This window comes from Dunckerocampus dactyliophorus, chromosome 3 (assembly GCF_027744805.1).
Source record: "Dunckerocampus dactyliophorus isolate RoL2022-P2 chromosome 3, RoL_Ddac_1.1, whole genome shotgun sequence".
NCBI lineage: Eukaryota > Metazoa > Chordata > Actinopteri > Syngnathiformes > Syngnathidae > Dunckerocampus > Dunckerocampus dactyliophorus.
In genome coordinates, this window is record NC_072821.1 from 39,257,771 (window position 1) to 39,283,611 (window position 25,841).

The following is a 25,841-nucleotide window of genomic DNA, read 5'->3' on the forward strand; positions in this document are numbered from 1 at the left end:
GCCATAAAGGACACCCCAAGCGGCCATGGGAACCGTGAGGGTGGGTTTCCCTATGGAACGGGTGGCAGTTGATTTGATGGGCCCCTTAAATGAGACAGAGCGACACAACCGTTACATATTGGTAGTACAAGATTACTTCAGTAAGTGGGTGGAGGCCTACCCGCTCCCCGATGAACAAGCAGTGACTGTTGCAGAACGAATTGCAGCTGAGTGGGTGTGTAGGTATGGTGCTCTTCATAGCCTACACGGTGACCAAGGCACCAACTTCGAGTCAGCGGTGTTCCAGGAGATGTGTGGACTGCTGGGAATTGCGAAGACACACACCACTGCATTTCGGCCCCAGTCAGATGGTCAAGTGGAGCGCTTTAATGCCACCTTGCAGAAAATATTGGCCGCCGCTGCTGAGCGCTGCCATTGGGACTGGGATTTGATGATCCCTTATGCCGTTATGGCATATCGGGCCACCCGCCACAGTTCCACGGGCCTCACCCCAAACATGATGCTCTTTGGGAAAGAAATAACTGAGCCTGTTGACTTGGTTGTTGGACTGCCCCCAGACGGTGGCAATGTTCACACACTCCCTGAGTACGTCATGCAGCTCAGAGAGCGTTTGGAGCTTTCTCATCAACTAGCTCGGGAAGCACTTGGAAGATCCGTTGAACGAGCTAAAAGACAATATGACAAGAATATATGCCAAGCACAATACAAAATCGCTGATGCGGTTTGGTACCTCATAAAGGGGACTAAGAGAGTGAGGAATAAAGTGCGGAAATTCTTACCCTCCTACGAGGCTCATACTTTGTGGTGGGTGTGCTGGACGACATGGTCTATCGGATCAAAAAATGTCCAAGATCGACAGCCAAGGTGGTGCATCATGACAAGTTAAAGCCCTACAATTCCCGGACGCCATTGGACAACTCTTGTGTCCATAAAGACGCGGACGCCTGGTCGCCGGTGGAGGTGCCACCCCCCTTTGCTTGACACAGATTCCACAGTTCCTGATCCCGGTTCCTTCGACCTGTGGGATACGCCACCAGACGTCGGGAAACCATCAGCAACAGGGGCTACACCGGGCTCTCACCTAGATTTGTCGTCACTGGTGGCGGGTAATGGTGGCCGGTCTCCAGCTCCCCTGACAAAGACGGTGACCCCGCGCCCCCCCGACCAGCAAGCCGGACAGCCTCCTGCGACCCCCATGCTGACACGGAGGGCCCGCAGGCCACCCAGCTGGCTTGGGGATTGGGTTTGCTTGTCCACCTAAGTGTATATATAGCCTGAGGAGGGGTGTAGGCGGATCGCTGCCCCCTCAGAGGAAAAGAGTTCCTGAGGGATGTTGCACTTGCACTTTGTTTGAAAGGCATTTAAAAAAAAAAAAAAATTGTTAAACTGAGTAAGCGGTTGGTGGTGGGGGTTAGCTCTGCATAAGCAAAAATGTAAACTGTGATTGAAAGGCCTTTGTCTTGCATTTCTTTGTTGTGTGCACACCTAAGATCACTAAGTGTATATGTTCTCTCCTTTTGAAGTATTGTAAAAGGAATAGATAAGCAACACATGCTATGGACAAGTTAGGGACCTTTCCTTTGCCTTTCTATTTTCATTGTATGGTTATTTCCAGGGTTGTGAAGAAGGTGGATGGTTTTGGGGAAGTGTATAAATACAGGTGATGCTAAAGTGTCCTGGAGTATGTTAAGGGACTAATCATCATCCACAGTGGGGGTAGTGTTACGGGCATTGCCTGGACAGTTATGTAGTGGGGGCTTGTATGACCTTTGGCCGGGAGAGAGAGAGAGAGAGACTGGATGTGGGGTGTTTGGAGCCGCTTTCTCGCGGCCGCGTTAACAATAAAAGTTGTCAGAAGCAACAGGAGAAGTTTTCCTTCTTTACTGAAGTCAGGTCGCCCTTACTACGGTTCGGAGCTGAAAACACTGACAGGTTAACACCACACACACTAACCAATACCTGCTTTTTGAATCAAACCATCCACTACAACATAAACTAGGGGTTATTAGGACCCTCCAACACAGAGCGGAACAAATACCTACTAGTGCTGAGGGAAGGAAAAAGGAGACACAACATGTCCAGAGAGCGCTCTCAACCTGTGGGTACCCGCGGTGGGCTTTTAACAAATGTCAAAAGAAGAGAGTAAGGAAAGAAACCCAAAAGCCCACAGAAGCAAAAAGGAGAGGAGTGGTAGTCACTTATGTAGCGGGGGTCTCCGAAAAACTCCAGAGGATCTTATGGCAACACAAAATTCCTACCTATTTCAAACCAGTAAATACCCTGAGACAAAAATGAGTGCATCCTAAAGACAAGGCTCCAAACCAAAAACAGAGCAATGTGGTCTATTCCATCCACTGTAAAGATGAGGAATGCAAAGAGCACTACATTGGGGAAACTAAGCAAATGCTCCAAAAAAGGCTTTATCAACATCGCAGGGACAATTCTAGTGGGCCTCAATCAGCAGTACATCTACACCTTAAAGCAATCAATCACTCTTTTGAGGACAGCGAGGTAAAGATTTTGGCCAAAGAAAACAGATGTAAAGGAGTAAAGGAAGCTATTTTTGTCAAACAACAGAACCCATCATTGAATCGGAATGGTGGTTTGAGGTTTAATTTGGACCCTGTGTTCAGCAGGTTACTGAGACCAAAACCCACAGCTCTTAGTCATGCAAATGAGGTGGAGCCAGGGCCGAGTCAGAATAATAGATGCTAACGAACCAGTATCAGAGTCGTTCATACCCAACTACAGGGAGCTACACCTCCCTTTGATCGGAGGTGCTAATGGCAGGAGAGGATTAGACCACTACTCCGCCCAGGCTTAGTGTAAGGAACCAATAGGAGGAGGGTGTTTGCACACCAATTCCGCCCACTCGTACTGTATTTAAGGCCTAGGCTACCAGCACTTATTAGTTCACTGACGAAGCTCTTCGGATGAGGAGCGAAACGTCCGACACCTTCTTTACAGAAGTACAGATGACGTCTCAAGAAGCCTTTCCATCGATGGACAACTCTTGTACAACTGAGAGCCTACACAGACTTAAACTGGAGGGAAATTTTGACATTTGGGTCTAGTAAATTTACTCTGTTTCAATGGAATTTTTGTTAATTCATGTTAATTTTTATACCGAAACATAATAAATGTAGTGAATGAAGATACATGTATGTGTATGCGTGTGTGCTTTTTTGGGTGAAGCAAGATGGCCGACCAATGGCTTCATGCGGTCAGCAGGGACCCCTTCCAGTAGTATAGAGTTCAGGGACTAACCTTTACGCTTAACCGTAAGTCGTCGACAAGAGCGTAACAACACGACCAAACTTTGCTGCCACTACACTACAGGTAAGAAAAGTACTTTACGAGTTTTAACGCATTTAACTAAAATAAAATCGTCGGATGTCAGTTTTTAAAGAGACGTGCTGCGTAGTTCGCGGTGGCGGTCGTCCTTCGCGGCCTGGACTGGACGGACGCGGCCCAGCTGGTGGCCCTGGTGATGGGCAGCGCCACGCTGCTGTAGCAGCACGTCACGGCCGCCCTGCTCAACTACATCACCAAGGAACCCAGAGCGGAGGTTCGTTATCGAGACTGACACAGGACGTTGGGAGCGCTAAAAGTTGGATTTTTTACTCTCTTCAGTGTGGAACAGCTACATTGTGAATGTGACTTAACTATGAAAATATTGTGCCTATTTATTATGTATTAGTACATCAGTGACCTCAATAATGATCAATAAAAAGCACTGATTTGGACTAACTTGAATGAAAGAGACAGAGAGCACCTTTAAAAAGAGATTTTATTTCCAAACAGTTGAAAAAATACCTCTTAAGGCAGTGAGGAGCATTTAAGGAACGAGTGAATGTGAAGGCAGTGAAAATAGAAATATTAGCGATGCAAGATATCCCCCCCCCCCAAACACATACTGATAACTTTCTGCTTCTCAAGACCAATATGATACCGATAACCGATAGTTTTGTGCACACCTGGGAGTAAGAACGACTGGAACAAATTAGGATTTGCTAATGTGTCCTAATGAAATATCATGACATCACTACTATCAGGAAACCAGAGTATAGAGGGGGAGGAGCCACCTGCTGTGGCCCAGCAAGGTGCACTGTATTCAGGCACACGCTCCGAGCAGTCGGTGTGACGCCACACAGGTCTCTGGCAAACCTTTTGAACTTTTCAAACACCACCACGCTGGCGTTTCAGGTGTCTGGTAAAGGTTTTTGTGTGCTCCATAGGTTTTTTTCTCCTCATCGCGGAGCATTTGGTACAAGGGCCTTCCGTTTGTTTCCAAGTGAGCTCAGGGGAAGTTAGGACAGGCCATTAATGTCTCAGGCAGGAGAAAAAAGGAGCGCTTCATTTGCTCACCTGCACAGTATCGGTAAAGTATAGGTTATCAGAGTGTGTGTGTTTCAGGTAGAAGTAGTGAGGCAGTGTGCTTTGACATTAGACAAAGGCACCATAGTGAGCTGCAGTACCAAGTGTGTGTGATATCGTACTCACGTTGAAAAGTGCAAAAAAGGGTGAAATCACTAGTGTGCTCAGTGGGCCTCCTGGTGTAGCAGTGGCCCCGCTGTCAAAGGCAGTAAAGCTATGTGCCACAAGTACATTTCATTTTCATTTCAAAGAAAAAGAAACGGAGACTTTACACTGTACAACGAGCAGAGAGGAAGCTTCTAGAACTGATCTGAGAGCAGATCACAAAGTCTCTGAGACACAGAGTCCCTGCTGGTCCTCAGCGTGAGACGATACATCTGACGGGACACAAACAACCTTACTACACACTCAACTCATTTGTGTGTGTGTGTGTGCGCGTATACATACCTGCGCTTGTTTGTTGGGCTCCAGCCTGAGAAGACATCCCACCTGAGAACTTTTACTGTGGACCACTCCAGCACCAACAAAGTTGGCAGGGTTTGGATCAACACCCTCCAGCAGAGCCACACCAAAACCTAAAATCTAACAAACCAAAATCATATCTTGCACACTTTTCTAATCACTGCGAAGAAAAATCCACTTCATTTGTGGTCTATTTGTCCACCACTTTGTGGTGTGCATTACTGCCACCTGCAGGCCTGGAAGAACACATGTGTAGCGTATTCCCTCCTTTATCACACCTAATTGATTCCAGAATTTACACAAGGAAGCATTCCTTATTCATAAATGGAATATTTTGGTAGTTGGAGCATAGAAAACCTGTTGATCACCTAAATAAGTTTTTTAACAAACATCTCTAGACATGACACCCTTGTAGTCACCTTTCACTCCTATTACCCAACATAGTAGACATAATAAGACATAGAAAACCTGTTTACCACCTTCTAAATATGTTTTTTAACATTAGGGCCTTCTAAACATGAAAGGTTTGTTTCTCATAATATTACAACTTTTAAAAATGAACTTTTTTCTTTAATATTTCAACCCTGTGCTATTAACGACAAAGTTTAAGCTCATAAAATTGTGACTTTTCTTCTGGTTAGATACAATAAATACCTTTTCCAAATTAATTTTCACATTTTCCAAAAATTATATTTTGTTTGTTTTTCATAATATTACGACTCTTTAAAACATGACACTTTTTAAAACTATTTCAACTTGATGATGCTAAAATGGTATTTGTCCTCATAATATTAGGTTACACTCCTAACTTTTTTTTCTTAATACTTCAACTTTATTTTTGTAATAATTTTCTTTGTGTTGCTTTTTTTAATTTTCTTGTTAAATTGTATTTTTAGGAAGTGCAGGGGCTGCACTTTGGACTCCCATGGTAGGAAATAGATAAATGTTGGCCTTTTAGTGTTTGATCATCAGCATGAGGTGAGCATGTACCTTGGCTTTGGTGACCTCAGTGTCCATCGGGTGTTTTGCTTTGAAGATCTCCTGGACTTCCTGCTGGGGACTGCAGGCAAACAAGATCATTACTTTTCTGACTTGTGTGCTTCATCAATGCAAACACCTCACTATGCTGTGTGTGTGTGTGTGTGTGTGTGTGTGTGTGTGGGGGGGGGGGGGGGGGGGGGGGGGGGGTGTCTCACAGGCCGAGCTGCTTCCAGCGCTGGAAGAAGTCCTCTGACGTCATCTCAGTAGGCTGGAAGAACTTGTTGAGCATCACGGGGAGTTTGATGGAGATGTTCTGCAGGGCGCCGCCGTACCTGCACATACAAGTCCATCAGCCTGTCCTCTCGTGTGTGTGTGTGTGTGTGTGTATGTGAGAGAGGACCCCCCCCCCACACCTGAACTGGATGTTGAGCACTGGCGCGTCACTGAAGTCGGACACGCACTCAATGTTGAGGATCTGCTGAACCTGAGCCCCGCCCTCTATGATCGGGTCAACCGCTTTGGCGTGGACGTTCAGCTGTGGAGTCCACGTTAAGAAATCTTCTCCGAGCAACATGGCGCCCGCCACCTACTTATCACACAACTCTACACCCATTTCATACTGAAACGGAACACAGCACACCCCCCAGCCCAGATTGTTAAAAAAAATGACTACCTTCAGGCATTTCAATTACAATTGGGATCAGGTAACCCCCACCAATTATACACCATTATGCCCCCCTCTCCCAATTATTAAACACATTTTTAAAAGAAAAGTGCACTTTTTTTTGGAATGTTGTCCATCATCCACATGAACACGTCTTTCTCTTTTCCATGTGTTCTAAAGATATAAACAGCTAAAAAAGGGCAGCTAAGAATGCCCATAATGGAACGATGTGATGTGAGCTGCATATGACTAGCTACTATCCGGCTAGCAACTAGCTTCACCGCACACTCGCTCACAATACCTCAGGCCACTAGCCAAAGGTAACACTACATAATGGAGCTGCCGTCACTACTGCTGTGTTTTTGTTTTTTGATGCTAGGTGTAGCGTTCCTTTCTATGTTGCTATGTGAAATCAATGCACCCAGGAAGGAAGTTCCCAAAGTACTACAAGTAGGAAACCACTAAACCTTGTTTTAATAGCGGCCTTTCTAGGCGGAGTAAGTGTGTCACATTACATGCATTCATTACCTGCCTCTTTTTATCTGTTTTTATATCTTTAGAAGGCACAGAAAAGAGAAACGTGCGTTCATGTCTCACATAAAGATTGTGGATGATGGGCAACATTCCAAAAAACTTGGACATTTCCTTCCAATGCACTTTTCCACAATAACAACCAATTCCAGGCATGCAGTATACAGTAAACGTGCAGTTAGACTACGTACATCACATCTTTCCAATCATCTTCCTGAGTGAATTCATGTGTGAGACGGCATCATCTACTGGATTCATAGCTGCAGTGATCTTTTACCCCCTACAGATGGCGCCATCACAACACTTTCTATCAAAAAAATAAATGATTTACAGTTGAAATGATAAAGGATATGTGTGTTGAGCGTGTCCCCACTGCACACGGCTGAGGAGAAGCTGAGGAACTGACTGGACGTCTTGTTGCCAAAGAACACATACATGCGACCTGGAGGACAACAGGAGTGCATTGTGAAGGAAAGGGTTACAAGGTCATTTCCAAGCAGTATGATGTCCCTGTGGCAAGCGTTCAGAACATCATCAACAAGCACAAGAGGTTCAACACTGCTAATAACTTCAGTGGGCATGGCAGGAAGCGTAAGGTGTTGCCCAAACTTGCCAGAACATCTGCTGAGAGCCAACAAGAACCCACAGACCACAACCAAGGCCCTAATTAAAACACTAGACCAGGGAGGGACAAAGGTGTCACAGTCCACCATCGAGCAAGTCCTGCACCTAGGAGGTCTTCATGGACGTAGACCTTGGAAGACGCCACAGCTCAAGAAGAAACATCTGGAAGCTCGCCTGGCCTTTTCTAGACGTCATCTGAAGCAAGATCACAGCTTTTGGTCAACTACTGTGTGGTCTGATGAGATAAAGTTTGCGTTATTTGGCCATATGGATGCTCAATATTTATATAATGATAATAATAATAATCCTACAGGCCAAAGAACACGGTGCCCACTGTCAAGTATGGTGGTGGAAACATAATGCCGTGGGGATGTTTTTTCTCCAGTGGCACAGGGAATCTCATCAAGGTCCAAGGAATCATGAAAAAGGAGGAATACATCAGGAGCCTTGATGAAAATGTGAAGCAATGTGCTGAGAAACTCCAGCTTGGCCACAACTGGATGTACCAGCAAGACAATGACCCTAAACACACCGCTAAGGTCGTGAAGAAATGGTTCAGGGACAATGATGTCAACATCCTGGAATGGCCAAGTCAAGGTCCTGACCTAAATCCCATCTAAAACTTGTGGCATCACTTGACGGCCAGAGTGATGGCTCGGAAACTGACCAACCTGACCCAGCTTGAGGCTTTTGTCAAGGAAGAATGGGCCAAAATCCCACAGGAGACATGCAGGAAGCTTGTGGACACAAACAAGAATCGTCTCGAAGCAGTGATAAAGAACAAAGGCTATGCTATTGACTATTGAAGGAAGACAATGGACGAGGGTATGAATCATGTTGAACATGGCATGTTTTGGGAATCTATCAATAAAATACCCCTGACATGGAGATTTCTTTGAATTTTGTATTGTTGTCATTATTTCAATTGTTATTCACCTATAACTGATTCACAGACTTGATAGCATTTTATCACTAAATGAAAAAAATCACAAGAATTAGCAAGGGTATGAATCATTCAACTGTATGTAACTCAACATGTGCTGCCTTTACGTTCAAGTGGCTGGTGGTTGGTTTTGGCGACACCTAGTGGCCGCAATAATTCACAGAGTTGAGCTTGTGATGCAGTTAGGCACACACATTAAATGACACAAAGCAAAATGGATGCTTTTCGTAACACAATACACTTCTGCCTTGGACACAATGTGTCTGGAAGTCATGTGCAACAATTGTTATTATTGTAGACAGCAGTGTTGTTTCATTAGGACACTAATTATGTCTAGCTTGGAGATTGTAGCTGCTGCGTCAGCCTCTAACTAAATACACACGTGTCTATTTTCATTCATTTGTGAGTACAAAAATGAAGTTTTGCTGTTGCTGTTTGATACACCTCGGGGAACGGAGGCATCTCCTCTTCTGTCTTCTTCTCTTGTGAATGTAATGTTGTTAGGAGCAGCGCCATGACACTAGCCCTGATGTTAGCGCCATCACGCTAAATGCCACTTATAGGGTTTTTTCTCCCTCTTCAGAACACATTTCGTGACTAATGTGACTTATAAAAAAGCAGGTCGTAAAGTGCAGCCCGCGGCTGTTTTATTGGCTTGCAGCACATTCTAACAATATGATTTAACAAAAACTAAAACTAAACAAAAAGCCCAAAAAGTGAGCAGTTACTTTATAAGAATAGTCACAATATCAAGGATTTTTTTTTAGAATAATGCCGTAACATTATGAGTAAAAGTAACATCCTTTGTGTGACAAAACTGAAATATTAAAAAAAAAAAAATTTTAAAGTTGTAATATTATGAGAAACAAACAAAATAACAAAGTTGTCATTAAAAAAAAAAATTGGTTGCAGAAAAAGTTACAATGTTATGCAAATACTGTCAAAATATTATGGGAATTAAGTCAGAATTACAAAAAGATCATTTACAGGAAGAAAAGTTGAAATACAGTCAAACCTATCTTAGCGGCCACCTTTATAGAACGGCCACCGAAAAATCCCCTGCAGCAAATGTACATGTTATAGACCCTGTGTATAGCAGTCACCTGTCCAACGCGGCCACCCATTTTGTCTCCCTTGGTCAATATCTGACTGCATATAGCGGCCAAATTACCAACTCAAGTAGAAGCTTCATGCACGAAAAAGTTTGGTTTTTCAATCAATGAAGCCGTCGTGTGTAGACTTTAATTACTGAGTCCTAGCTCAGTCACAATCATTCACAAGATCCACACAAACTGTCAGTTGTTCCACATAAAAAAGCTGTCTTCTTTTGAGCTTGCTATTTCCTGGTCAAACATGTAACTTTAAGAGCATTTGCACCAAAACATTACCGCAAAGTAGGCTGGGAACAGGACGTGCTCCCAGCGACGCTACAATAAAAAAAAAAAACATACGCTAGCATGCATGCGGCAGCGGGAGCAAAACTGAGTTGGGTTGTACTTAATTGAAGTATTTTAGAATGTACTCAGGTTATTTTTGATCAATCCTCATCCACAAATCCATCAAAGTCCTCATCTTCTGTATTCGACAAAAAAAAAGCTTTTCTGTTCACTACTAGTCTGTTAACTTGTCAGTGTTATTCAGCTCCGAAGCAAAGAAGGAAACTTCTCCTGTTGCTTCTGCCAACTTTATTTATTGAACGCGGCCACCAGACAGCAGCTCAGAACACACACATCTCTCAGCATCGTCTCTCCTTCCTGCTTGCCTGTAACAAGTGACACAGTTTATTTCCTGGTGTGAGACAATGTGCACAATGTGTGTCAATACTGTAATGCCGCTTGTTGTGGGGAAGGAGAGACTCACGTCGCCGATGCACTTTAATGGCTTTATTAACAGCGGAGAACACTGCAGGACTTTACATCCACGCCAACATAAACACACTTCCCAACTCTCTCCAAACTCACAGCTAGCACTGAGCCTAGCTCTCCTGCTCGGGACGCCCACCGTCACTTCCCGTCACTTCCTGATGAACTAAAGCTGTAATGACACTCTGCCGTATAAAACGTAAAATATTAAAAACAAGCGTAAGACATTACTAGCACAGCTTTGTTCTGTGGGTCGTGGATAATAACAAGCCTAGTAGTGCTGTACAACTTTTATCCGCAGTCCTACAGTGCCCTACACTGGTCAACATTATTATTAATTTTTTTCCCCCCCTTTTTTTCTTTTTTTTTTTCCCTCTACTGGTCAACATTCAAACTGGACCAACCTGTCTATAGAGGCCACTTTTGCAGTCTCCCTCTAGTGGCCGCTATAGACAAGGAGGAGCATAAATAGAAATATTCAAGAAAAAATGTTATTTTAAAAACACAATGAACAAAGTTGTAATTTTTGGAAAACCAGGTAGCAGAAAAAATTCTAATGTGAAACTAAAGTTAAAAAAGTTTACATTTCATGAGAATAAACTCGTAATATTATAAGGAAAAATAATTACATTTTAGTAGCATGGATTTGCTATATTAAATCAAATCTATAAAATACGTTGTTGTTTTTTTTAAGTTGTAATATTACGAGAAACAAACAAAACAAAATTGTAATTTTAGAAAAATTTGGTTGGGAAAAAGGTTCTAATATGATAAATCAAATTATTACGGAATAAAGTCATAATTTGATGAAAAGAAAATTTGCAAAGATTGGAAGAAAGCAAAAAAAAAAACAACACCCAAAAAAAAAGGGCGGGGCGGGGCGGGGGGGGGGGGGGGGGGTAAGTTGATAATAAGCTTTTTGTTCATTTCTCTCGGAGATGAATAAACTATCCATTTATCTTTTCAGCTATATGGCAAAGCTGAAATATGTGTGACTTCTTAGCATAACTTGCAAATAAGAAAGTGGTACAGCTGCATCCTTTCATTGACGATGTGGCCCTCACTATGTGGGGGAAAAAGTGCGGACACCCGGGGAGTAGAGGAAATAAGTGTGCTCACCCAGGTTCTGCCGATACTCGGACTTGAGGCCAATCTGCAGAAGATGATTCTCATAGAGAACGCCGTTGTTCTTACACACAAACCTGCACTCACAACATCAAACGTTAGGAATATTCTGTATAGGATGTGCAGACAATAACAATGCTATGATGGTCACAGTTTGACCCTGGAACAAATGATTTCTATTTACATGACATGGGAAATGATTGTGTTCAATGTCAGAGGTTGTGTGTATTTCGATGTAGCTGGTGCTGGAAGAGACACACCTGCTAAAACCTTCATCAGACACGGTGGCGGCAACGGTGGCAGTGGGTGGAGGCGTGATGTCGGAGAAGACGTCCACCAGTAGCCTCGAACCGGCATCGGAGTTTAGGTTCAGCAAGTCGTTGAAGGGGTGGGTGGAGTTCTGGGTGGGACACAAAAGTCTAAAATAATCTCGTGTGCAGACAGTGAGCAAAAGGAAGATGGGGAGCACAGATAACTCTCCGCATGGTTCTTGTTATGATTAGGAGTGTCTGATAATACCCCATATCAGCATAAAAATGAGATATGGGATGATATCAGTGTGGTTTTTAAGTAAGTGGCTGATAACATGTAGTATCAATGTACCATCGTGCCAGCAGAGAGCATGATAGAACAAGAAGGGGCAGAGCGGGGCCTGTTGGCGGGAAACTCCGTCATCATTGCAGGAGAAGACTGAAGGGGGAGGAAACGAGGAAAGAAGAGGAAGTGAAGGTCGAAAAGAAGAAGAGGACTCATACGTTCACACCAAACTCAAACTATCACACAAAACAAACGGATAGCTGTGCTCCTCTTTCAAAATGAATAAAGCTTTTATAGCAACAGTGTCACACATTCGAAAAATATCATTTAACGTGAAAAGTAAAAAAAAAAAACAAAATCAGCAGGAGTTTTACAAAAATAATATTGAAAGAAAATAGTTGTAATTTTATGAGAATAAATTTGTAATATTATGAGGAAAATAACCTCATGTTAGTAGCATAAAGTTGAAATATTTAAACAAAAAAAGACATTTTTTTAAAAGTCGTAATATGACAATAACATAATATTATGAGGAAAAATAATGTCATGTTAGCAGCATAGAGTTGAAATATTCAAGAAAAAAGATGTTATTTTTTTTAAAGGTGTAATATTCTGAGAAAACAACAAAAGGTTAGAATTTTTGGAAACTTAGGTTGTGGAAAAAGTTACAATGTTATGAGAATAAAGGAGGACGAGAAGTAAAATACGATGACAGGAGCAATATGTTTTAACAAGGATACAAAAACGCTACAGCTGAACGGCGCCAGGACAAGAACAGGCACGGTCAGAGGAGTGAAATAGGTGGGAGCCACTTCATCATTTCTTGTGTCCAACCTAGTGGGTTGATCAGTAAAATTCTAACAAAATTTGAATTTGCGAGTGTTTAAAATGTGATTGCCTGTCTGAGAAAAGTGTATAAAGTGTATGGTGAGGGCTTTTACAGCCTTAAAACATATGCTGTATGACCATTGGAAACAAATAAAGTTGGCTACTTTGTGGAGTTCACTTATTGCGTGCTATTTTAGGAACCCATCCCCCAGGATAAACGAGGGAACACTGTATTTAGAAAAATATGAAAATGGTTACGTTGCATGCTTTCATGTTTGGATAAGTGGCCTGTCAGGATAAAATGAGGCAGTGAGTGTTTGGTGTGAAGACATCATGAATTCACATCGCGCCTTATAGACTGGAATGATCACATGACCACATGAAGTGGTGTTACCGTGCTGGTGGTGCCAGTGGCGTCGCCAGCGATGCTGTGCTCCGCACCGCCATTCATGTTGCGGCGGGTGTCGTCGATGTCGGGCAGGTTACCCGGCCCCTTCTTTCTCTTCAGCTTGGCCAGGATGGATGATTCTCTCTCGGGGAACGGAGGCATCTCCTCCAAGACAGTGGCCTGCACAGGGAGAGTCATAGTTGAAGGAGTAAAGCGCCGACCACCACCCCCCGCCCGTTACGGACCAGGATGTCGGTGGTGGCGATGCAGCTGAGCCTCAGGTACTCCACGGCTCTCTGCTGAAGTTCCACATCAGCGTTGCGAAGCTGGCTGTCTGAGCGCAGCACGTCCTGGATGGTGGGCTTCACCTCAGGGAACAGGTTGATGAACTTGATGTAGGCGGACAGCAGCAGCGCCCGAGTGGGCACCGAGCACAGGTGGAACTTCGAGTGCAGGAGGTTGAACTGGACCAGGGGGCTGGAGAATACCACCATGGGACATCATCTTGTTTTTCTCATACTTGTGTTACATTTGAAAATACCTCGAGCGTGGGTCACCAGCAATCAGGTTCCCAAACTCTCCCAGGATGTAACCTCCCACTTTGACCAGGTTCTCGTGGCAGGCAGGTCTTTGAAGAGCCTAGCAGAGTTCCACAAGCATGAGGTTCCAAGTTGGTCACACCACCTCAGACCTCAGCTCACCTCAAACACGGTCTTGGCGGCGTAGCCTTGTACGTCGTCTCGGTTTATTACGATCTGGATGACGCGGTGCCACACCTCCTCGCTGACGTAGTCTCCTGCGATGCGGATGAGGTTGAGGATGCTGTCTACGTACCAGGTGTAGTCCACGGCGTACTTCTCCGCCAGGATGGCCACCTTCAGCACCTGGAGAGGAAACCAGCTGAGCAAAGGGGAGGGGCCAAGCACTAGGGGTATGATTGACGCACTATCTCCTCTCTGATGGAGTAGTCAGCGGTCTCCAGGTAGCTCAGCATCTCCGCCACAATCTGCTTAGCATTGCTGCGGTCACACATGGCATAGAGAAGGTCCACCGCCCGCTGGCGGACGCTCACGTCTCGCTCAGTCTAGCAAAAACACAAGTGAGAAGACATATTCTGTCCATCAGCAACCCAAAAGAAGACGCCTCAGTCACCTTCAGTGCGTTAATGACAGTTTCCATGTGCGTCTTCACAGCCTCGTGGGAAAACTCGGAGCTGGCAAGTGTGCACATGCTCTCCAGGGCCAAATACCGCAAGTTGGTCTCCCTGTGCTGCAGGAACTGGCCCAGCTGGTTGCACGCTCGCACCAACAGGGTGGGCTCACTGCGGGACAAACAGGACAGTGTTGGCTGAAGGACCACCTTGTAGGAACCCCCACGGTCCCCCCCAGGAGCCAGACACACCTGTCATGGTGGATGATGAGTGAGATTGCTTCAAACAGAACCGCATTCTTTGCATTGGAGTGTTGGACCTTCTTGGACTTGGGGGGCTCCTGCGCTTTGTTCAGGATGGTCTCCAGACATTCCGTCAGACGACTCCGCAGCGCCCCGTCCTCTGTGTTGGACAACCACAAGCTAGTTACCCACAGGCTCTTGTAGTGTCAAACCATTTATTTAAAGTATGGCATTAATAAGCACTGCATTACATTTAATTGTGTGCTATGCTATACTGTACTGTACTATGTTATGCATTTTACAAGAATAAACTATATAATATTATGAAGAAAAATAACATCATTTTAGTAGCATGAGGCTGAAATATTAAAGAAAAATGTTTTTTCAAATTGTAATATTATGAGAAACAAACAAAACAAATAAAAGTTGTAATTTTGGGATATTTAGGTTGTGGAAAAGGTTTGAATGTTAAGAGTAAAGACAAAGTAAGAGTAAAATCAAAATATTATAGGAATAAAGTCATAACCACAGGAAGAAAATTTACAAGAACAAAGGTGAAACAGTTAAAAATGTAAAAAAGAAAAAGAATAATTATGAGAATAAAGTTAAAATATTAAGAGAAAAAATTGTATTTTTCAAAATTCGTAATATTACCAGAAACACACAAAACAAAATAAAGTTGGCATTTTTTTTAAATTAGGTTAGAGAAAAAATCTAAATATTATGGGAATAAAGTCATAATTAAAAAAAAAGTTGAAATAGTTGGGGAAAAAAACAACATAAATGAAAAAAGAATTCATAAAGTAATTTTATGAGAGTAAAGTCAAAATATTAAGGCCAAAAAGTTATTGTTAAAGGAGAAAAAAAGTCACAATTTTACAAGCATAAACTTGTAATATTATGAGGATAAATAACGTTATTTTAGTAGCAAAGAGTTGAAATATTAAAGGAAAAATAGCTTTTTATCCATCCATCTTCCACCGCTTATCCGAGGTGGGGTCGCAGGGGCATCAGTCTAAGCAGCCTAAGCAGGGAAGCCCAGACTTCCCTCTCCCTGGCTACTTCATCCAACTCCATAGTCTCTGTGTCCTGGGTCTTCCTCTCCTACCGGTTGGATGTGCCCTGAACACCTCCCCAGGGAGGTGTCTGAGAGGCATCCAGACCAGATGCCTGAGCCACCTCATCTGGCTCCAGCATCTACTCCGAGTTTGTCCCGGATGACAGTGCTTCTCACCTTATCTCTAAGGGAGAGCCCAGCCATCCTACAGAGAAAACTCATTTGGGCCGCTTGTACCCACCATGTTGTCCTTTCGGTCACTGCCCAAAGCTCATGACCACAGGTGAGGATAGGTTCAGCTCCTTCTTCACCACAATGGACGCATGCAGAGTCCGCACCACTGCAGACCAATCCGCCTGTCCATCTCGTGTTCCTCAAGGCACTTAAACTCCTCCATTTGGGGAAGTTGTTAGCATACGTACATGTACGTACATGTGTTACTTTACTAAACATCATCCTTTGCTTTGTTCACTATGCTGTAGTAGGTTTGCTGTAGTCGTAGAAGAGTAGTGTGTGAAAAGTACCAGGTGGAGGGTAGCACTGCAGTAGTCGTAGTAGTTTGACAGAGAGCCAAGGTGCTGCTACAAAGTAGTACGTGTAGTCCTGAAGGTCGATGGATGCTGACGTAACGATCTGCACAAGCGAGGACGTGATGTTAAAACCACTTCTTGGGGGGGGTAGTCAGCGCCTTAGTGACACCCACCCTGCTGAGTCGGGCCACGGCCAGTGACACGGAGGTTTTGAAGTCATCTGGACTCTTCTGGGCCAGCGTGGTGATGAGGCTGGTGGCTGCTGTGACCACGCCCTGAAAACACACATCCTCATTGTATTGGATGAAGATGACGACGACGATGATGACGATGAATGGTACGTCCAAGAGTCGTACCAGGTGCTGATCATTTAGCAGATGCACCACTCGGGAAGTCCACTCGCCCATGGGCACCAGGTCAGGTGACGTCCTGTTGAGACGGAGGAGACAGAGCGCCGCACTCTGTTTGACGCTGTCCATGGTGTCCCTGCTCAGGACACAAACACATCATGAGCAGCATGTCCACACGTATGTCAAGCGTTTGTTCACACACGCACCCTGCCACTAAGATGCGGGGGATTTCGGAAGCGAAGGCCTCGGCCATTTCTCTGCTGCCCACGTTGGCGATGCAGTGCAGGGAGAGGTTCATGAAGGTGGGGTTGCGGCTGACCAGGTCGTTCTTGATGCCGTTGTTGATGAGGCGGATGAGGTCGCTGTTTGAGTTCACCAGCACTGAGATGAACAAGTAACCCTGAAGGCAACACACTCAAATAGTAACATATTTTTACTGCACGTGTGCAGTACGAGGAGGACGAAGAGACAGGAAGTCATGTCCTTTAACTGCCTGGTAATGTTTCTTTTGGTAGGTTCCATGTTTATATAGCCATAGAACACAATATTCCGTGTGCCTTGAAAGAACATTTTCTTCTTGAAATATTATGACTTTATTCCCATCATATTAGAACTTTTCTCCAACCTAATTTTCCAAAAATGACAACTTTATTTTGTTTTTCATATTTTGACTTTTTTTCTTTAATATTTCAAGTCTATGCTACTAAAATGACATTGTTTTTCCTCATAATATGACTTTATTCAAACAATATTTAACTTTTTTCCTCTTAATATTTGAAGTGTTAAGTTTGTGGTAGTCGCGATAACAAATTTTGCTAGTCAATAATTGTGCTACAAATTATCGTCGATAATCGATGTTATCGACAACATTCTTTGAGACCATTTTTTCATTATTTGTCATGAAGAGGTGTACTTCATATTTGAAATATTACCGCACTGGGGCTGTCAGGTGTGGCATTCGCCTCAGAAACCCTCTTCTGCGCCTTCTTCACGTTAGTGTATGCTGCCTCACAAAGCGAACTGCTAACCCTCTATATCCACCCACTAGTAGCCCAGTCTCCACAAAGAGGCTGAATGCGAGGACAGGAGGGTTGACACTCCCTGTTCATTCCACTATAGAACCAATGCGCACAGACAGATGCAGGGTGAACCCTCTTGTCATTCAGCCTGTGTGGTTTAGAGAGACCAACAGACACACAAACACACGCATACATGCACCTGCCAATTCATCCATTCTTATAGTAGTTCTTAATAATTAATCATTTATTTGAATGCTTTTATTATTTTACTTAGTCTTTTTTATTGTTTAAAATACCATTTTCACATATTTGATCGGATTTTGTCCTCTGTCCTCTTTTCTCTTGTTGTATATTAGCTTGGCTATATAGTAAATCACCCCCCTACCTCAATATACCCCATGATTTAAAATAAATATGTTACTTAATCAAGTATTTATTAATCATTTTAAATCTTTTTTTTATCATTTTAAATGTATTATTTCAAATAATCATTCATTTAATCAATAAATAAATTAAGTCTCGTATTCTTTATGCTATGATATGAAACACACAACTTTTTAAAATCAGATTAGATCGGAAATTAAAGAGGTGGTATCTCTTCTTAGGTGTTAGAAGAATGGCCGCACGGTTGCCGAGTGGTTAGCATGTTGGCCACACTGTCAGGAGATCTGGAAGACCTGGGTTAGAATCTCCGCTTGGGCATCTCTGTGTGGAGTTTGCATGTTCTCCGTGAGTTGCATGTTAGGTTAATTGGCGACTCTACATTTTTTGTCTAGGGTTAGCTGGCATTGGCTGGCAACCAGTCCAGGGTGTAAGTTAGGCTCCAAGTTAGGCATACAATTAGCTGTTAGCTAGCTAGCGTCCGAGTCCCTACAGCATAAGAGTTGAGCAATGTGGTGTAAACAATGAATTAATAGGAGTGTAAAGGTGACTATAGGGGTGTTCTTTCATGTCTGAAGGGCTCTAATCATGTTAAAAAGCGCATTTAGAAAGTCATAAACAGGTTTTCTATGCTCTAACTACCAAAATATTCCATTCCTTAACACTGAACCCTATATTTAACTTGGTTGGGTCTGGAACCACTGAAGCGCTATGATGTAAAAGGAGGGAGGACTGTTTTCTGTATGAAAAGGTGTCCTTTAATGACTTGTGCTGTCATCTGGTGCTATACAGTGAGGATCATAAGTACAGTCAAACCTGTCTTAGCGGCCACCTTTATAGAACGGCCACCTGCCTATAGCAGCCACTGAAAAATTCCCCCCCCCCCCCCCCCCCCCCCCCAGCAAATGTACATGTTATAGACCCTGTGTATAGCAGTCACCTGTCTAACGCGGCCAGCGGCCACCCATTTTGTCTCCCTTGGTCAATATCTGACCACATATAGCGGCCAAATTACCAACTCAAGTAGAAGCTTCATGCACGAAAAAGTTTCGTTTTTCAATCAATGAAGCCGTCGTGTGTAGACTTTGATTACTGAGTCCTAGCTCAGTCACAATCATTCACAAGATCCACACAAACTGTCAGTTGTACCACATAAAAAAGCCGTCTTCTTTTGAGCTTGCTATTTCCTGGTCAAACATGTAATTTTAAGAGCATTTGCACCAAAACATTACCGCAAATAAGGCTGGGAACAGGACGTGCTCCCAGCGACGCTACAATTAAAAAAAAAAAAAAAAAAAACATACGCCAGCATGCATGCGCCAGCGGGAGCAAAACTGAGTTCGGTTGTACTTAATTGAAGTATTTTAGAATGTACTCACGTTATTTTTCATCAATCCTCATCCACAAATCCATCAAAGTCCTCATCTTCTGTATTCGACACAAAAAAGGCCGTCTTCTTTTCCGTTCGCTACTAGTCCGTTAACTTGTCAGTGTTATTCAGCTCCGAAGCAAAGAAGGAAACTTCTCCTGTTGCTTCTGCCAACTTTGTTTATTGAACGCGGCCACCAGACAGCAGCTCAGAACACACACACATCTCTCAGCATCGTCTCTCCTTCCTGCTTGCCCACAAGGCAAAGGTTAAACAAGCCCCACTACATAGCTGTCCAGCCAATGCCTGTAAGAAATGACACCGTTTGTTTCCTGGTGTGCACTGGTCAATACTGTAATGCCGCTTGTTGTGGGGAAGCTCTGCTTTTAATACAGTCAGCCCCCACAAACTCACAAATAAGCTCCTCACACTTGGCCTGTCTCCCTCCCTCTGTAACTGGGTGTTTAACTTTCTCACAGGCAGACCCCAGTCAGTCAGAGTCCACAACCGCACATCCAGCTCAAGAATTGTGAGCACTGGGACCCCACAGGGGTGTGTGCTGAGTCCGCTCCTCTACACGCTCTTCACCTACGATTGCGTGGCCTCCCAGAACAACACCAGCATCATTAAATTTGCGGATGACACTACAGTCATCGGACTGATCACTGGTGGTGTTGAAACATCATACAGAAGAGAGGTGGCGGACCTCATAGCTTGGTGTCGTGATAACAATCTCCTTCTCAATACAGATAAGACTAAAGAGATGATCATCGACCCAAGAACAAGGGAAAAGGAGCCACATAGTCCCCTGTTTATTGATGAGACTGAGGTGGAGAGGGTGAAAACCTTCAAGTTCCTTGGCACACACATCAGCGAGGACCTCACCTGGTCTCACAACACCCAACAAATTCTGAAGAAATCCCAAAGGAGACTGTACTTCCTGAGAAGACTGAGGAAATTTGGCATGTCCACCACAATCCTGAGTTGCTTCTACAGATGCACTATCGAAAGTGTCCTTACCGTCTCCATCACTGTTTGGTACGGTAACTGTACAACACGTGATAGGAAGGCACTCCAGCGGGTGATCAAGACCTCACAGAACATTGTTGGGGCAGCCCTCCCCTCACTGCAAGACATTTATAAAACTAGAGTCCTACGAAGAACACACAACCTCATCAAGGACAGCACACATCCACAACACTCATTATTCACACTCCTACCGTCAGGCAGACGCTACAGGAGTTTGAAGTCCAGGACCACAAGGCTGGCAAACAGCTTTTACCCACAGGCCATCAGGCTTCTCAACGAAGCACTCGCACATGCCGCACGCAACACACGCACACACTCATAGCACTTTATTTATTTATTTATTTATTTATATCTGTATTAATGTCTCTTCTGTTGTTGTTGCTTAATTTATTGGTATATATGTTTATGTGTTTGTTTCTTATGTTCTTATTCTTTCTTGTGTTTTCTTTCTTTTCTTGGGAGAATGAACAGAATACGATTTTCATTGCATGGTATAACTGCTGTTTTACCATGCACATGACAATAAAACTCTCTTGAATCTTGAAGGAGAGACTCACGTCGCCGATGCACTTTAATGGCTTTATTAACAGCGGAGAACACTGCAGGACTTTACATCCACGCCAACATAAACACACTTCCCAACTCTCTCCAAACTCACAGCTAGCACTGAGCCTAGCTCTCCTGCTCGGGACGCCCACCATCACTTCCTGATGAACTAAAGCTGTAATGACACTGCCGTATAAAAAGCAAAATATAAAAAACAAGCGTAAGACATTACTAGCACAGCTTTGTTCTGTGGGTCGTGGATATATTCTATCAGTTATTATTAAGCCTCTAGCTTCCTTTTAGTAAGTAAAAACCTTGGCTATGATTGCACTACATTGTCATGTAGACCTACAAAGTACACTTGGAAGAACAAGAGGTGAATAAATGTATTGCAACTGATGTGAAACTGATGAGGGGTAGGATTAAATAAGCTTTGCTTCTTCCTACTCCTTTTTGGACATGCAAAATTGTGAATTGTACTATGTGATGTGCTACTGTTTGACTCATGCATGTTCAGGATTAAAACCATGAACCATGATAATAACAAGCCTAGTAATGTTGTACAACTTTTATCCACAGTCCGCAGTGCCCTCTACTGGTAAACATTATTATTTAAAAAAAAATTCCCCCTTTTTTTATTTTTTTTTCCTCTAATGGTCAACCTTCAAACTGGACGCCAACCTGTCTATAGAGGCCACCTGTCTATAGCGGCCACTTTTGCAGACTCCTACTAGTGGCCGCTCTAGACAAGTTTGACTGTATTTGCACCACCTGCAATTTTGCAAGTTCTCCCACTTAGAAAATAGGGAGAGATCTGAAATTTTCATAATAGATGCATTTCCACTCTTAGAGACATAATCTAAAAAAAAAAAAATCCAGAAATCACATTGTATGATTTTTTAATGATTTATTTGTAAATTACTATGGTTCATAAGTATTTGCACCCTTGAGATAATCAGTGCTAATATTTAGTTCAGAAGCCGTTGTTTGCAATTACAGAGGTCAAACGTTTCCTGTAGTTCCTCACCAGGTTTGCACATACAGCAACAGGGATTTTGGCCCACTCCTCTACACAAATCCTCTCTAGTTCTGTCAGGTTTTGGGGCTGTCGCTGAGCAACACGAAGTTTCAGCTCCCTCCAAAGATTTTCTATTGGATTTAGGTCTGGAAACTGGCTAGGCCACTCCAGAACCTTGATATGCTTCTTACGCCGCCACTCCTCTTATTTTGTCTCTGGTGTCTTTGGAAAGCTCTCTTGTCTTGCCCATGGTAGCAGTTGGATTATGACTGACTGTGGGGTGCACAGGTGACATTAATGAGCTCAAAGGGGTGGTTGCTGATTCTCAAGGGTGCAAATACTTATGAACCATAGTAATTTACAAATAAATCATTAAAAAAAATCATACAATGTGACTTCCGAATATTTTTTTTTGATTATGTCTCTAAGAGTGGAAATGCATCTATGATGAACATTTCAGATCTCTCCCTATTTTCTAAGTGGGGACAACTTGCAAAATCGCAGGTGGTGCAAATACTTATGATCCTCACTGTATAAAAACTGCAATACTGATGATGATTTCATGAATAATCAGTGTTAACACTCCTGATGAACCACCCATAACATTTTGGGACATCCTGACTTACAATTTGTTTCTCTGTGTATTTGTTGGAGCTGAGCAGGTTGACGGCCTCCATGTGTCCAAAGTCGATATCGTGGCCCAGAAGAAAGATGAAGAGCAGCTTGCAGACGTACTTCTTCTTACTGTAGCCATCCAGAGCCTTGTCACCTGCGCACACGCATCAACAGCACACATTATGCTCCACGGGGAATGCGTACCGGTTCCCAGTGGGGACAGCGGTGTCAGGCGGTCATCGTCAGCATACCTTTGAACTTGGAGCGGATGTTAGCCAGTTCTTTGTTGACCCTCTTAATTTCTGCCTCTTTACTTTTGCCTGCAAACACACAAAACGCGGATGCGTGCACGTCAAAATAAGAAGGCGAAATGAGTCATCAAAGTGGAACAAATGTTTCGCACACAGACAACGTGCACTCATTTGACTCGTTTTGTCCATCACCGTCAATTATGTGATCATCCTCGGATGAGAGAACAGTACAGAAGACAAAGACAGGTTGCCTTAGCAACAGCCTTTCAATCGCCCATAAAGCATCCCGTCTAAACGCATCAGGAAAATGCTTAGCCGCCTCATAAAAAGGTTTCTGGTCTGACTGTAAAGTCATCAAGACTAATGAAGGTGCCAACACCGCTTTCATACTGCAGTGCAACCAACTCCCCTGAGGTTGCACAATTCACAATATTTCGCCCAAAATACAGTATGCCATTATTATGTTTTACTTAAAAGCACAAAAATGGCTAAATGATGCTTTCAAAGACATTGTGATAAGTAGTATTCTACACTGGTCACTAGGTGTCAGAAGTGTTACATTGATGAAACAATAGCCACCACAGAAAGTAAAAAAAAAAAAAAAGAAAAGAAAAAGTAACAAGGAACTCTCCCAATGCTATGTGCGAGTCTATATTATGTCTACTATATTGGGTAGTAGGAGCATCAAGGTACTATAGAGGTGTTATTTCATGTCTATAGGGCTCTAATAATGTTGAAAACCCCAATTTACAAGGTCACAAACAGGTTTTATGTGTGATATATCATTGTAACTTGTATGCATGTTCAAATAAAATGAAACCATTACCATTACCATATTAATAAGAGTGTAAATGTGACTATAGGGGTGTTATTTTATGTCCACAGAGCTCTAATCATGTTAAAAAAACGTATTTTCAAGGTCGTAAACTGGTTTCTCTTACTTTGTGGAAATTCACATATGACAGTCGAGTCTGGAACCAATTAACCACGATAAATGAGGGATTACTGTACAGTAAAGCATTGTTTTTTGTACGCTGTACTTTTCTGTCAAAATGTCACCAAAATTGTGCCTCTGACTTACTGTCCGTGCATTTTTTTATTGAGCATGACTGATGAATAACCCGCCATGGCGCCAAAAAGAAAGCTGCGAGTGCTGGCAATTTGATAAATAAGATGAGAAACACTATCTCGCCTGGATGTACAGGAAGTCCACATCAACAATAAATTCCATTCATCTCTCATTTGTAACTATTTAGCTTTGTTTTCTGCATGTAAGACTACAATTATTTTGATGACAACGTACTTTTTGTTCACATTTTTGTGTGTCTGCAAACGAATAAATGATTTTACATTCATTTGTAAGGGAAAAATTGCCACGGTTTTTTTACCAGCTACTGTAGAACTGAAGGGCAAGGGAGGCGCCCCCCGCTGGCCACGAAACTAATAAATAAGTGTGTGTCAGACACACTATTTCAATGTATAAATAACATCATCGGAAGTTGTCAAGTAAAAACACATTATTCGGGAAGAGTGAATAAGTTATGCCTGCCGTTGCTGCTGTAGATAAACTTTCTAATGTGGATGTATCTGAAGCAAGCTGTAAAAAGTCTTCACAGGAGCTGGAATAGTGACAAATAAGCACGCTAGCTATGTCAAGTATGGTTTGAAATCACTCCAAAGGCTTGGCAGTCCAAGAAGTGTCACTTTTTGTGTTCAAAACGCGTCCGCGGGTCGCGCCCTTTGTCGTGACGTTAGCCGCTCCAAGCGATCAGCTAATTAGCTTATGGCGGCTAGCCGTGCTAGTTAGCTAGCTAGCTAGCTGTCAAAGTCTGATGCGTTGTAACAAAGTTGCAAGTCACGGCGGTGGAAATACCAGAAAACACCAACAGTGGTTTAACTATGTCCCACACGACACGCCATGTATTGTAAACAGAACATCATGTCAATTTGTGTGACTCTATTAACCTGGAGAGTGATAAACAATCTTACAGTTCCTGATGTCGGAGATGAACACGGCCAGGCCGCGCATTCCGTCCCCTTTCGAGACCGCAGGCATGTTGTCCTCTCCGTGTGAGGTCTCACTCCGTCTCCCCGTCTACAAGCACTCCGGCTGGGCACCAGAGGCCTCTTCAGCCTTGTTTGGCTGGCCAGCTAGCTCGGCTACGCGCGGAGTGAGTCCTACAAGGACCGCGACTGGAACCGCACGTGCCGCGTTCCGTGTAGGGAAAACTACACCCGACACCAAGGTCGCGTACCATTCCGCTTCCTGTAAGCTGCCTTGACCGAGGAGAGCTGTCTTATGAAAACTAAAGCCGCCATGGCTGGGTGGGCTTCATTCATCACGAGCTCTCTATGGGGCAAGGACGTGGCTTTTGTTTTGTGAGGTTTATGTTTTATACTGATCATAATCATTACTGCACTCCGCTAAATATATTGTGTTGCACAACTATTGGTGGCGGTAGCCAGAAAGCAGACTAGTCATATGACAAGGTTTTAAAATCATGTGTATGTATCTACTGGCAGTATTCATCAGTCATCCGAAACAACAAGCCTCTTCATCAATGACAACAATCATTCACCTCATGATGTATCGCATGTTGCACAGTATCATGCATCATATGGAATGTCGCATTGTAATGTTTATCATGCATCATGAAGCATGTTGAGTGAAGCAGTGAAATCCAATGAAGCGTGTTAATGTGCATGCACATGGACAATTAGAGCGTGCAGGCCCAGTGAGTGTAATCATATGAAGGTGGAGCAGATGTATCATATTCCAAGATTGCTCCTTGCATGAAGGCATCAAGGGCTGATTTGTACCTCTACCAAAATCCTCACAGCACTACTGATGTGCTTCCGGGGGTCACACCCCTGTTTAGATGTGCACGCCAGATCAGGCCACTTTGGACCTTGTTCAGGAGGAGGGTGGAGACTTCCTGTCTCTTGCGTCCAGCGTGTGAAA

The 25,841-nt window shown here is 43.4% G+C and overlaps 2 protein-coding genes across 4 annotated transcripts; one reads left to right on the forward strand and one right to left on the reverse strand.

Moving 5' to 3' along the window:
- Positions 1–1,195: 1,195 nt before the first annotated feature.
- On the forward strand, positions 1,196–5,638 carry si:ch211-260e23.8 (protein C19orf12 homolog). Its single transcript, XM_054772042.1, is given in 2 exon segments — positions 1,196–1,243; positions 3,425–5,638. Coding segments are annotated over 2 exon segments (210 nt in total). The 3' UTR covers positions 3,587–5,638.
- Positions 3,796–25,228, reverse strand: LOC129178591 (AP-2 complex subunit alpha-2-like). 3 transcript variants are annotated; one of them, XM_054770942.1, is made up of 23 exons: positions 24,869–25,227; positions 22,880–22,948; positions 22,640–22,782; positions 16,858–17,051; positions 16,658–16,787; positions 16,475–16,576; positions 16,296–16,404; positions 14,724–14,874; positions 14,475–14,643; positions 14,269–14,406; positions 14,024–14,206; positions 13,864–13,961; positions 13,568–13,799; positions 13,329–13,502; positions 12,173–12,259; positions 11,830–11,969; positions 11,564–11,646; positions 7,367–7,457; positions 6,234–6,356; positions 6,036–6,152; positions 5,830–5,899; positions 4,825–4,959; positions 3,796–4,754 (listed from the first exon to the last, which is right to left on the reverse strand). In XM_054770942.1, exons 1-23 carry the CDS (start codon positions 24,933–24,935, stop codon positions 4,677–4,679), a joined length of 2,883 nt encoding a protein of 960 aa, XP_054626917.1. In that variant the 5' UTR covers positions 24,936–25,227; the 3' UTR covers positions 3,796–4,676. The 3 variants fall into 3 exon arrangements, with proteins under 3 accessions (XP_054626917.1, XP_054626918.1, XP_054626919.1); XM_054770943.1 differs by lacking the exon at positions 12,173–12,259 and having other exon boundaries at positions 3,799–4,754; positions 24,869–25,224; XM_054770944.1 differs by lacking the exons at positions 3,796–4,754; positions 4,825–4,959; positions 5,830–5,899; ... (1 more) ...; positions 6,234–6,356; positions 7,367–7,457 and adding an exon at positions 7,464–10,344 and having other exon boundaries at positions 24,869–25,228.
- Between the last annotated feature and the right edge of the window lie 613 nt (positions 25,229–25,841).